Source organism: Engraulis encrasicolus, chromosome 3 (assembly GCF_034702125.1).
Source record: "Engraulis encrasicolus isolate BLACKSEA-1 chromosome 3, IST_EnEncr_1.0, whole genome shotgun sequence".
NCBI classification, from domain to species: Eukaryota; Metazoa; Chordata; class Actinopteri; order Clupeiformes; family Engraulidae; genus Engraulis; species Engraulis encrasicolus.
The window spans coordinates 19,991,327-20,004,817 of record NC_085859.1 but is presented as its reverse complement, the minus strand read 5'-3'; the positions used below and the strand labels follow the sequence as shown (position 1 = coordinate 20,004,817).

Here is a 13,491-nt window from a genome sequence, read left to right as displayed (position 1 = left end):
TGTTTTACTTAATCTTACACAGTCAATAGTGTTTCGTTTAAACACATCCCGTTAGTACTGCTGGCATGACATGGCAAGCACGGGGTAGACGTGGTTGACACTTGCTGTACAGCGCCTATTGGACGGCTTCAATAACATAGCTGGGTAAACTGACAATGCAAACTAACCAATTGCAAAGCTGCTCGCTTTTTCGCTGTCCAACCAGAGTCCACACCACACAGCCCTTTGAAAGGTGTTCACTTTTAGCCTGCATTTCTGCGACCAGTCGGCAGTGTGGGTAGTCTGTGAGGGGAAGCTTACCATTTTTGATAAACAAACCGCTTGTTTGGTTGCAGGTCGCCTCTTACCAGTCTGTGCAGCTCGAGACCAAAAAGAATGTAACACGTTCGATGTCTTGCGTGCGATTTTATACCAGCTCTCGCTAGCTAGTCAGCCTTTAACTTTAACACGTTTCCTTCAGAAGTTACAAATAAGAAACGAATGTTATTTTCATCATACGACCAGCTAGCTAACGGCAACTATCTAGCTACGTGACGGCGACCAATTTTTAGGTAACCTTCGATACAAGTATTTTTAAAGCTGCCAAGACAGATTATAAAGCGAATAGATTGTTTTAAGTTCAGATGATTGGTTGTCATCAACACTGGACATTATCGTGTAACGTTTGCTGGATACAGTTAATAGATCAAGCCAGAAACGGCGAGCTAACATTGCCTGCTATACTAGTTGTTCTTTCACTTTTAGTGCATTGGTAGATCGATTAACAGAAGCAACGAAGTTTGTAGATTACCAGCCATTTCTGCCCGAGAACAACTTGTTTATTGAACTGCCTGAGAGATTGGCTCACTAGCCGGCTAGCTGGCTAACCACTCAGTCGAAGGAACTTGACAAGAGGTAGCTAGCTAACGTTGACAGTTTACCAGACGAGGCATCTAGTCTGTCATTATTTTGACCTGTTTAGATTTAGCGGCAGTGATCAAATACTCTTAAACCTAGTCCAAATAAGTTACTTTGGAACAATAATATTCAACACAGATTGAACTTGAATCTTCAGTATTTCCATTTCCAGGCAAATAAGCTTGTCTTTTCTATCTTCCAATTCGCCAAATTTCCAGTCATCAAGCTAAGGCTGTGTAGCGCAGTGGTCAGGTTTTGGTAACACCGTAGGCATAATAGTTGAATGGGAATACGTCTTGGAAATAAGGGCATTCCCGTAGCAGTCACTTCAAACCAGCAGAAGCTCCTGGAGAGGCTAGTCAGCTAGCCCATTAGCTGCTTAATTTGACCGTGTTTTTTATTATAAGCTGAAGCAACACATTGAAAGCCCTGCTTGGTTGACTTCAGACAGTACCTCAAAGCGTACATCTATCACTTGTCACTGTGTGGCAGAAATAACAGGAAACGTTTTATTTGTAATCCCCTCCAAGCGGAAACAGAGTGGAGAAAAAGCACAGTTGTTTTCTCAATTCTGACCCGGATTGTGATATTATCGGTGTTATTGTTGAAAATGGCGGCGATTGGAATGGTGCAGATGTTGATCGAAGCTGCAGAATACCTTGATCGCAGAGAAAGAGGTACAGTAACTTCGGTCATTTTTACATGTTGTGTGCATGCTGTTTCTTTGATTATTGCCCATGCTGGTCTCAAAATGAGGTGCAGAACATGCATTTCAGGGGCATTGCATGGCTGTCGGCTTTTAAACTGTTCAAGTCAGTCAAAATAAACAAATATTGCATTGCTCCTTAGTTTAGTGATATATTCTGTCCACAAAACCCATACAGTTTTGCATGAAAGTGGTGAAAACAATGGTTTGATGCACCCTCCCCTCTCAGCAGAGGCGACCAGCATTGCATCCACCATCAGTCGACTAACGTGTTTTTCTGGGATGCAGGGGATTCTAACACATTGTTTTGCTCATTGTCTATGTCTGTTTCCAGTTTTTGAGCTATCTTTGGGGTTTGTTTTCAAAAAGACAATAGAGAAACATCAGTCCGCAATGCTTTTGATTGATATTCATATTCAGATCCTGTTGCCACCTCTGTTTATTTGTTCCTGAACCGAGACTGTCTTAGCGCATCCCCCTCCTCTGAATCTGCTGTGGTTTGGCTGGCTAGCGGGTTTACTCGAGTTCATATGACATCATTGACCCATGAGCCACATATTCCCTTAAAAACACGTATTATTATCTGCACCTTAGCCAGGGAAGGGGACCTGTGCTGTGTTCTATTTTGTTGACGACTTCCAGGTGCAAAAAGCCATGTGGTAGGTGCACAGCGCAAAGTAAGGTGAAAAGCTAATTCTTCTTTCCTCGTCCTTGCTTGTTGTTTTTTTCCTGTGCAGAAGCAGAGCACGGTTATGCATCGATGTTACCCTTCACCAGCAACAAAGAGAGGGACAATCTAAAGCGGAAAAATAAAAGCAAGAAAAACTCCAACAGCAGGTATACTTTGACCTAATTATGCAATGATAGACCGGTGCTTTGCCTCCTTTCCCACTCCCACTTTCACCTACCCCCACCCACACTCAACACATCACAGTGTGACACATTATCGCGCATCACCTTGGAAGATGTGAGACTCAAGCCAGGCAGGCATACACCAATCTCAATCATAGGATTGTGTGCTGTTTTCAGTTCCTCGATTGAGCATTGCGTCTGTCTGCTCCCACAATCGTTCTGTAATGTGCATCTATCATGTGCTTGTTTGGCAAATAGAAAGGTAAAAAAACATGTATGATTTAGAAATGTCAGATGGAGGTTTGTTTATCATTTGACTTGTAGCTAGCTACAGCTCCAAACCAATGCATAGTCCATACAGCCAGTTGGTCAAGATCACACTGAATGAATGGTCTTTAAATAGCCCTGATGGTTTTGTAAACATCTCATGTCAAGTAAACAAATATATTGTGCTTTGATGTGCTATGAGCTGCAGTGTAGCCCCCTATCTCTGCAAAACAACAAGGATTAACAACTAACAGCCAACAAAAAATCCAAATCCGTATGCAATGTCAAGAGGAGGAGGATGACTTGAGTTGAGAGGGCTGATTAGCAGGATGAAGACCTCATGAGAGCGTGCAGGTGTCTCCTAGGACGGCATTGTCGACGGTTATCCAGATTAGGAAGGCGGCTAGCTGTGAAAGCGGCCACCTTAGCAATCTGTGTCAGGATGTTGCTGTAACTCTAGATCACTGGATATTAAACCTAAACCAGGGTTAAGAAGGGGTCTGCACTATTTATAGCTTGTGCGAGAGAGGTGCCCTCCTCTTGTTTTCTTAACATGGCCAGCTCGGGCGAGCGTACTCAGACGACGTTCACCTTGCTCCTGTGGCAGACATTTTTGTGTTTTTCCTCATCTGTGATGAAGTTTACCCACTCCTTCTGTCGCGCTTGCTTGGTGCTTAATGCATGCCTTTAGTCACTTGTGAGGGGGGCCCCTTAACTGGCTCAAGTTAAGTCCCACGCACCATGCTGTCCATCCAGTATTACACTGCACATGGTGTCGACCCCTTCGTTAAGTGCAGATTTGTTCTCATCAGCTTTCTGCTCACAGTCCTCTTGACGGACCGCCAGTCAGAGCACAAATGCCAACTTCATCGCTTCAGGCTTGTAGGATGTACGCTATGCTGCATGAAGCAGTGAAATCAAAAAGTCAGTTTTGCCATCAAGCACAGCATTGTCTCTTACTCACATGGTGGTTTGATTAAAAAAAAAACATTGCAGAAGAATGTGCCTGCTAAGTGTAATGTAAATTCTCAATGCATTTGCTGAATATCCAGATATACTCATAGTTCCGCAGTTCCCAGTGTCGACCCGCTACTTAAGCTGTCAGGGTGATTTAAAATGGCAGAATTGACCCCTTTTCCATTATCGATACCCCACCTCCCTTTCCCCTGCAGACATCCGTGCTGTAAGCTTCTCATAGACTCATTCCTGCTGTCAGCTCACCATAGGCTCATCATTTAGTGAATTCTAGACCCAACATTTTGTTTAGAGAGAGAGAGACAGAGAGAGGCCCTTTGTGGTATGTAGGGCAAGCCTTTTATTGTAAAGTGAGGTTACTGTGCAGTTGCTTTATAAGAAGCCTTCAGCCCCAGCTAGCTGGTTTTGTATCCCAGTGGCAGGTGGGGGAAGGGTATCAGTGAACGTGTGTGTGTGTGTGTGTGTGTGTGTGTGTGTGTGTGTGTGTGTGTGTGTGTGTGTGTGTGTGTGTGTGTGTGTGTGTGTGTGTGTGTGTGTGTGTGTGTGTGTGTGTGTGTGTGTGTGTGTGTGTGTGTGTATGTGTGTTGGTTGGTGGTAGTAGTGCTTTCCCAATCCCCTCCCCCTTCTCTTGCTGCTCTCCTTTAGGCAGCAGCCACCAACGCTGCTGCTCCTCCATTATTGAGATGAAGCCTCCCTCATCCTCCTCCTCCTCCTCCTCCTCCTCTGCTCATTGGCATACTCTATACATCCATGTGCACAGCACAGCAAGGGGGGGTTGGCAGAGGCTGGGAGCCCTATATGTCCTGTCTTGTCCTATATAGCTGTAGCAATTCAACCCACATGGAGGCTTTCTGGTGGTGGTGGTGCTACAGTGCGGCTGTTGTTCCAATATGCCGAAGCTGTGGGTGTGCACAGTGCAATCTGCCCAATTAGCGCCATGCAACATGGCTGTTGCACATGCAACATGGCTGTTGCACATGCAACATGGCTGTTGCATGCTGGAAAGACCCCATTTCCCTGTGCTCTCTCAGTGCACTCTAGTTTTGCGTGATGTCTGTGATATCCTAACTTGTGACACACCATGTAATGATGGTGAATGGGTAAAACTCTGAAACGTTTACATGTTAGGAAGTCCTCGTTCCTCTATGCTCAGTGTCCTCTGCTGTGTCTGGAACGATAGTATTGTAGCACGCAATGGTGGAATTTGTACCATGCAATGGTGAATGAATAAAGCTCCAACACGGGGAAATTGAACTCCAGTTACTGTTTCTTAGGACATGTCAACAGAGATGATCATCCCTGACACGCAGTGTTGATATGAGGACAAGGCCATAGCAGCCTTTGTTTTCTGGACCGGAGCCAAGTCTCTGCCAGATAAAGAAGTGTGGCTTAATCAAGACGCGGCTGATGGATCTGGTCTGGGTATTATTGCAGGCATTACATTATAGCAGGTTAAAGTCTGTGCTGATTTGACAGAGCGAGAGGGAGAAGTCTGCTTGAGATGTCTGGAGCAGGTGCGGTGGACATGACGTGTATTAGCTGTGGCCTGAGTTTGTTGTCAGGTGGGTAAATGGCTAAGGGCATTGCACAGCCAGGTCTTCTCACTGTCCCTAAAGGGACTTCCCAGTGGCCACAGTCCTCAGCCTCCTTCCCTTAACTCTGGAGCAGTGTTGCCAGATTGGGCTGTTTCCCGCCCAATTGGGCTGCTTAGGATGTGTTAGGGGTAAAAAGTGGCATTTAGCAGAAAAACCAGCCCAATTTTAGCCATAGAAATCAATAGAGTTGGGCAGGATTTTGAGCTTCTAGGCGGGTTTAGAGCATTTTTTGGGCTGGAAATCATCAGCCTCATCTGGCAACCCTGCTCTGGATTGGACGTGACTTTGAAGCTATATCCACACACTCAGGTTTTCCTGTCATGCAACTCTAGAAGATCTGATTTGCAGAGGACACAGTGTGCTAGCCAGAGCATGTTAGGTTGTGTGTGATTTTTTTTTACCCCTTTTGAAGATGAAATGGACCGTTTTAGATACTTTAGAGTTCAGAGAATAGGATCAGAAATGTACAATTGTTCAGAGTGATTCCTTGGACTCTGATGAACCTTGTGTGCCTTTATCATGGACAGAATGCTGTCAAAGAGATACCGTGGAAGCAGTGGGAAGGGCATGATTCATTCTGTCTTTACTGCATGTCACTGGAGTAGCAGTATCTTGACATGAAGAGTTCAGATGCAAAACCCCCTAACTCCATTTCTGAAGACCTGCACTTCTGTTTTTTTAGAGAGCCCCGTTGTTGGTTTGCTTTACATTCATTTACTTGATAATACATATAAATAGTTATATTACATAAATAAAATGAAAAAATATGCAAATTTGATAGCTTTGTATTAAATAAAAATGAATTAAGATTATTTTTTGAAAAGGCACTTTGAGGGTTTTGCATCTGAACTCTTGACATGTTCTCACAAGGCAGCAGAGTCACCATGCTAGTGTGTTTTGGTCCATTGTAGGTGCTTGGTAGGTGGAGGTGAGACTTAGAATAGGACCTTGATGATGACCTATGTGGTCATTAGTCATCATCACACACACGTAAACAACATTGTATGGCCTTGCATACATTTGTGGAATCACAACTAAAATCTCAGCATTTACTAAGCACATATCTGGTTATGCATACTTGCACTGCTGCACACACACTGCTATCCACAATTGGGAATATTTGCATAGTACTGTGTACATTTCTCAGTTAATTGGCTTCAGTTGCCAGTTAGGGTGTATGTTATGTATGTATAATGCAGCGATGGGACCAAGTCACTAATTTACAAGTCACAAGTAAGTCTCAAGTCCTTGTGGGATTTCAAAAACCCCAGTTTCCTTTTCAGGAAAAAAGGCCATTGGGAAAGTTGTGGCATGCTAGACTGGCCTGGCATCTGGGCTGTTATGTCACCGGTGTCCTCGTCACTTTTCGCTGGTATGCACAGCGTTTGGCTGGGGACCCAGTCTGTGCAAACTGGAGAAGGGGGCCACGCACACTGACTGATTGCCCTGTCTGCCTGTCCTGTGCCTGCCTGCCTGGCTGTTTTTGCACGCTCGCCCCCCACATGCCGTATCATTACATTACACACCATTAAGTTGATGGTCGGTCTTTTTCTAAAGCAACTTGCAGTAATTAGCCACCAGACAGCCAGCAAGCCCCCTACACGGTCCACCTCTTGGACTCGCTCAGGCTGTGTCCTTAACTGCAAGGTCTCAGTCGCCCCTAGTGTGCGTGCATGGCACCAAGCCACTTGACCCAGACCCACCCACCCCCTCCAGATGAGTACACAACGGTCCCCCGTTCTGTCGTGGTTGTTCTGGCCAGTAAAACCAGAGAGAGTATAGAGAGAGAGGTTCCATTGGCCCAATTGTTTCCGGGTTCTATTATTGCAAGGGGGATGGGGGGGGAAAATCCCCCTTTAGGCAGACCTAGGCAGACCTAAGGACTGTTCTATTCAATGCTAGGAGCATTATGACACGCCCTTTTAGGCAGACCGGAACCTGGTCACATTAGGTGCCCATAGCAACCTATTATGTTGGCATATCTCTATATACTTAAAGAATCTCTGGTAAAACCTGGGCCCACTGCCCTCCACGTGCTGTGCATGCAGACCGGGTTGTCCACCCTCCCGCCCCCCTCCCTCAGTGGGGCCAGGCCAGGGTGATTTATTGGAGAGCTGACCAGGCGGTGACATGAGTCCGGTGCTGAGGCCCGGAGGTCGGGTATTTTTGGAGCTGGGGGGTCAGGAGGCAGGCTGGCTGGAGAGTTGAGGTGCTGGGGCAGGCAAACAGGGGATAGGGCTTGCGTGGTGGTGGTGGCTGGGCTGGGGTGTCAGATGGTGCAGAGGGCTGGGCAGTGGTGGTGGTGGTGATGGTGGAGGGTGGGGGTCTCTTGTTTTTCTCTCAGCGTGACTCTAGAGTTAGCCCACCCCTCTCCACTCACCCCATTCCTGCAACATATTCTTTTCCCCTCCTGTACTTGTAGTAACTTGACCAGGTGTCTGCAGTAGTGGTGTGTGCAACAGTCTGTGGTCGTAAATTAACTTGGTCTGCATACATTTGTGTATGGCAATTGGCAAGTGAATGGATTTCAGAGATGATTATGATTTCAGAGCTGCTATCTCTGTTTCCACTGAATGTATTGCTTGCATGTATACCACCACTGCAGTCTGAGAGCCATGTTCCTTCTACTAGGCCAGGGGTGGGGAACCTTTTTCCTCCAAGGGCCATACTATGAACACACAATTCGTAATTTCTGAGATTCCTTTGCAAAATATGTCATATTTCATGTGAAGCTGCATAACATTAAAATTATGTTGAGGGAGGGGAGGCGGATAAAACGGCTTCATGGGACGTAAACGGCCCTCGAGACATAGGTTCCCCACCCCTGTACTAGGCCATACTGACTCTAGAGCGGTGACCATACTCACTCTAGTGTTGTGCATGTTCATTCATGGCCATATTTGCGCCATTTGTAAAAGCAGTTTGGCTGTAGACTAGAGCGGTAGCCCTGTTCATGGATGGCCATCGTCCTTCTTGAGCTGCCAGTGGCCAAGCTCATTCTATGGCGATGGCCAGGACGGTCATAAACATAGTGTGTGTCTTGCAGCAGCCACCACCACCACCACCTCCCCTCCTCCCCCTCCGTAGCCAGGCCATCTCTGTCCTGTGTTTGTGGTTACTGTTGCTAAGTTTACCTCCTGGGCCTCTGTGCATATGTGTTTGTGAAGACGAGGGCGGTTGGAGGAGGTATAGAAAGTGCATGGGAGCTGAAAAAATGAGCTGCAAAGAAAAGGAGAGCCTACTGTGTGTGTGTATATATAGAATGGAGATTTGTGTTTTTGGGTTAGCGTGTGGATGTTCTATCGGTGCACGCATATTTAAGCCTGCACGACACAATTGTGAAATATTGCATCATACAGTATCACGATAACGATAACGAAAACATGCCTTGGCTGCTACTTTGAATGGCGCAGTCCTGTAAGCTATGCTGTGTTACAAGCTGCATATTAAAACATCAGCACATGGAACAAATATCAAGTTTTGCATCCTATAGCACAGGTCACAGTTTTGATGCATAATATTATATGTAAAAAGCTGAAAGCCTTGCATTGTTGATTTTAAGCACTTAAGCATAACATTAATTTATTTTTTGTTATGCTATGGTCAATTTAGATTTTTTTTTCCCCACATTATTGTGCCTCTACAGTAAATGCATGTACTGTCAGGATGCTATGGCAAGATGGAAGATGCGAGTGATGTCTGGATGTCAGAAGAGCAGGAGCTGCGTATTATTATAATTATTATTTTTAAAGCTTGGCCAGGCCCTGACTGGAAAACCGCACGATGAGAGCTGTATCCATCAGCTATTTGAATGTCATCCACGTTTTATTTTTAGAGCCACGACCAGCAGTAGGAGAAGTGGCTAACAGCATATGGGGTGGCTGTGGTTAGGGATGCACCGATACACATTTTTTCACTTCCGATCCGATCCTGATATCTAAATTTGGATATCTGCCGATACCGATACTACTCCGATCCAATATCAAAATCACATATGTGCATGGATTTCAACTTGAGGTAGGCCCAAGCAGACTATTTGGTCAGAAAAGGGAGTCAGAAGAACAGGATACCAATTAATAAGCAAAAAGTAACAAGTAAAAAAGTAAGAATCCCATCCTGAAAACTAGTATGCAAGTGTTATGATTTCAAATTAACATTGCACCTGACTCAATGTATGTATCAGGAAAATTCTGATATTATGCGAAAATTCCGATCCGATCCGATCTTTGAAATATGTTGATATCTGAACCCGATACCGATACACCGATACCGATATCCCATCCCTAGCTGTGGTATTTTAATAGTAGTTGATTTAAGCTCCATTCTATCTTACTGCAGAAAAAGAGCAAAGTGTGGCGTAGGAAAAGACACAATCGATGAGAGCGTGGGAGGAGTGTATGTGTGTACTGAGATTTTGATGTTTTTGAGAGAGAGGGTGTATGTGTTAGTGTTCATGTCCGTGTGCGTGCGTGTGCGTGTGCGTGTGTGTGTGTGTGCGCGTGTGTGTGTGTGTGTGTGTGTGTGTGTGTGTGTGTGTGTGTGTGTGTGTGTGTGTGTGTGTGTGTGAAAGTGTGTGTGTGTGTGTGTGTGTGTGTGTGTGAAAGTGTGTGTGTGTGAAAGTGTGTGTGTGTGTGTGTGTGAAAGTGTGTGTGTGTGTGTGTGTGTGAAAGTGTGTATGCATGCGTGTGTGAAAGTGTGTGTGCAGGCACGGCTTAGTGAGAGCTCTCTTCATTTCTTCTTAAAAATACCCCTGATGGTCTCTGTGTGTGCTTTTCTCTAGCTCTCCCGTTTAAATGTACCCATAGATGCTCCTCACAGAACAGAGCCTCCTCCATCTCTCTCCACTCCCACACGCTCACGTTGAAGCCTCAAACAGCCCTCAATACTGCACGCACACGCACACACACACACATACACACGTGCACACAGGCACACATTTGCACAGTGTTACACACACACACATGCACACAATATGCAGAAACGCTCTAAGCACAAGGTCCTTGCTCTCTGTCTGAATTTCATTCCCACCCTCTGAATACACAGAGACAGGCACATGCACGCTCCTTGAAGCACACTCTAAAAACATGCACAACACACACACACACACACACACACACACACACACACACACACACACACACACACACACACACACACACACACACACACACACAGCGCGACACACAGAAATAGACACAGTACTGAGGTCACCTCCTTGTCCACCCTCTAGTCCTCCAATGTACCAGAGGGGAAAAAAAGAAGTTGTGTTGTATCTGCTGTACCATGCCGCTAGGCTCTGATTCATTCACATCAGTGAGATTCTAACCTCTGCTCCTCTCTCGCTCGCTCTCTTTCTTTCTCTCTCTTTCTCTCGCTTTCTCTTTTTTTCCTCTCTCTGTCTCTCTCTCTCGCTCGCTCGCTCTCTCTTTCTTTCTCTCTCTTTTTTTCCTCTCTCTGTCTCTCTCTCTCGCTCGCTCGCTCTCTCTTTCTTTCTCTCTCTTTCTCTCGCTCGCTCTCTCTTTCTTTCTCTCTCTTTCTCTCGCTTTCTCTTGCTTTCTGTTTTTTTTCTCTCTTTCTCTCTCTCTCTCTCTCTCTCTCTCTCTCTCTCTCTCTCTCTCTCTCTCTCTCTCTCTCTCTCTCTCTCTCTCTCTCTCTGCCCACAGATCTTCACATAACGAGATGGAGAAGAACAGGTAGGACTCTGTCACCTGTGTCTGTCTTTTTGTCTGTCTGCCTGTCTGTCTGTCTGCCTGCCTGCCTGTCTGTCTGACAGGCGTCTGTGCTGTTGCAGGTCTTGTCAACCAATTTTCTCCTGTGTCCACATCAGTGAGTTCTGCAGCAGCAGCAGGCGTATCATTTGGAAACTATCATTTGGATCCGATCATTTTGGTCTCCATTTGTTAAGGTTGATTTGGGGGGTTCAGAGTGACTCGTTAATGGTTGTTGTGTAATGCAAGGGGACAATCCTGCTGCCTCGTACCTTAGCAGTTACCACTTCTGCCCGCGAACATGAACAATAGCATTTGTCAGATTTGTGTGAGATGCAGTAGGGAACGGTAAAGTGGAGGTGAGGTGAGGTGCCGGTGAATGCGACATGTTGATAACGATGATGATAAAGGTTTCTTGTGAACTTGCACGGAAGGAGACGTTGAGTGGAGGTTTGAGCAGCTGCGGGCAGGCGGGCGAGCATGGTGTTCCATTTCTGGGCAGTTGTGGCTCTAATGATCAGGCCTGTCCCTCATCCCACAACCCCCCCATCACTACCACAGCCACCACCACACTCCTCCCCAGTCCTCTCTCTCTGTCTCTCTCTCTGTCTCTCTCTCTGTCTCTCTCTCTCTCTCTCTCTCGCTCGCTCGCTCGCTCGCTCTCGCTCTCGCTCTCTCTCGCTCTCTCTCGCTCTCTCTCGCTCTCTCTCGCTCTCTCTCGCTCTCTGCCCACTGTTATCACCAAAATACTCCCTCTTCAGTCAGTCATTCCGCTCCTCCAAAGTCGTCTGTCTCCTTTCTTTCTTTCTTTCTCTCTTTCTTTCTCTCTTTCTTTCTTCACTTCTGGTTCTGTCACTACCACCTAACCCTCTCCGGTCTCCTCACTTGGTCCCTCTGCTCCCTCCCCTCGCCTCTCTCTCTCTAAGCCCACGTGTGTGTACCCATGGTGGTGGTGGTGGTGGTGGTGGTGGTGTAGCCCCACTCAGCTGGGCTCAGCCTGCCTTCAGCCGGCAGACAGCCTGAATAATACATGCTAGCAGCAGTGCAGTGGAGTGTGTCTGAAGCCCTCTCCCTTGCTCTGGGCTCATCCTCTTGTGCTCCCTTTTCCCACACACACACACACACACACACACACACACACACATACAAACACACACACACGTAAAAGTACTCATACAAACACACACACACACACACACACACACACACACACACACACACACACACACACACACGTAGAAGTACTCACACACACACACACACACACACACACACACACACACACATACCCCTGTGCGCACACTCAGCCCCATGTAAGCGTAGGCATGCATGGCTGCACACTGTCACACATGTGCCAATTTACAGCGCACAATGGCCTGCCCGAGCACAGAGTCGCATGTTTTTGTGTGAAGAGGATTCAACACAGGCCCTGCATTCATGCAAGCAAGCACACAAGTGCGCACACACACCTGTGTACACTACATACGTACACACACACACACACACACACACACACACACACACACACACACACACACACACACACACACACACACACACACACACACACGCTGGTGCCCACAGTTGGGGCTAACAAGGCATGTCAGCTAGCTTTTGCCCACCGCCCTCCTGTTATCCCCCGCAGCCAGCAGTAATGCCCGCCCTGATCCATCTGCTGCCTGCCTGCCTGCCTGGCTCACATACCCTCAACATGGGACAGACAACACTGTCACGCAGCCCTGTTGGGCATTTTATTTGTGTTTATATTTATTTCATCTTTTTCAATCTTTTCGTGATATTAAGATACCACCATGCACAGAACAGACCCTACGGTTGCACGGTCCTGTTTTATTTGTTTTCATTTTTATCTCATTTTTATTACCTCTGCCAAGGAGGTTATGTTTTCGGTCGCGTTGGTTTGTCTGTTTGTTTATCTGTCTGTCTGTTTGTTTGTCTGTCAGCAGAATAACTCAAAAACTTGGATGAAACCCTTAATGACCCAAGGAACATATGATTCAATTCTGGTGGTGATCCGGATCTCGAACCGGAAACCAGGACCTTTTTAAAGATTCTTCACCTTTGCTGGCCTATAGTCGCCCCTAGTGACCACGAATTGAATTGCTCCACAAAAAGAAGGCAGACTGACAGACAGGATGTAACATAGCCAAATGTTCTATCAAACAGCTTTGTTGGCAGAGGTCTGCGCTCTCTGAGTGCTTCTAGTTTGAAATGCGTTAGACATCGAAGTAGAAGGACACTCGGATGCTCTTTCCCACAGTAAAATGTTCCCTGTATGCCTCACATGATGCACCTTTTGGACATTTTATTCTTCAAAAAAAATCACTTTCATGATGTAATGATGCCACTTTGCTGCTTCAGGCTGCAGCTCTACCCACACAACCTAAAGAGAGGGACCACACATAGCTCCTGAAGGATACATGATTTGCTGAAAAAGACCATGTTGTAGGATGTTGAGTTATTGCAGACCTCT

The 13,491-nt window shown here is 46.3% G+C and overlaps 1 protein-coding gene across 1 annotated transcript in view; it reads left to right on the top strand.

Annotated features, from left to right (window-relative positions):
- Positions 1–245: 245 nt before the first annotated feature.
- mxd1 (MAX dimerization protein 1) overlaps positions 246–13,491 on the top strand; it is a 31,685-nt gene continuing 18,439 nt past the window's right edge. Inside the window, exons 1-3 of the mRNA XM_063194939.1 lie at positions 246–1,574; positions 2,341–2,440; positions 10,956–10,985. Of these exons, the coding sequence (XP_063051009.1) occupies positions 1,508–1,574; positions 2,341–2,440; positions 10,956–10,985 (197 nt within the window). The 5' untranslated portion in view covers positions 246–1,507. The remainder of the gene's footprint in view (positions 1,575–2,340; positions 2,441–10,955; positions 10,986–13,491) is intronic.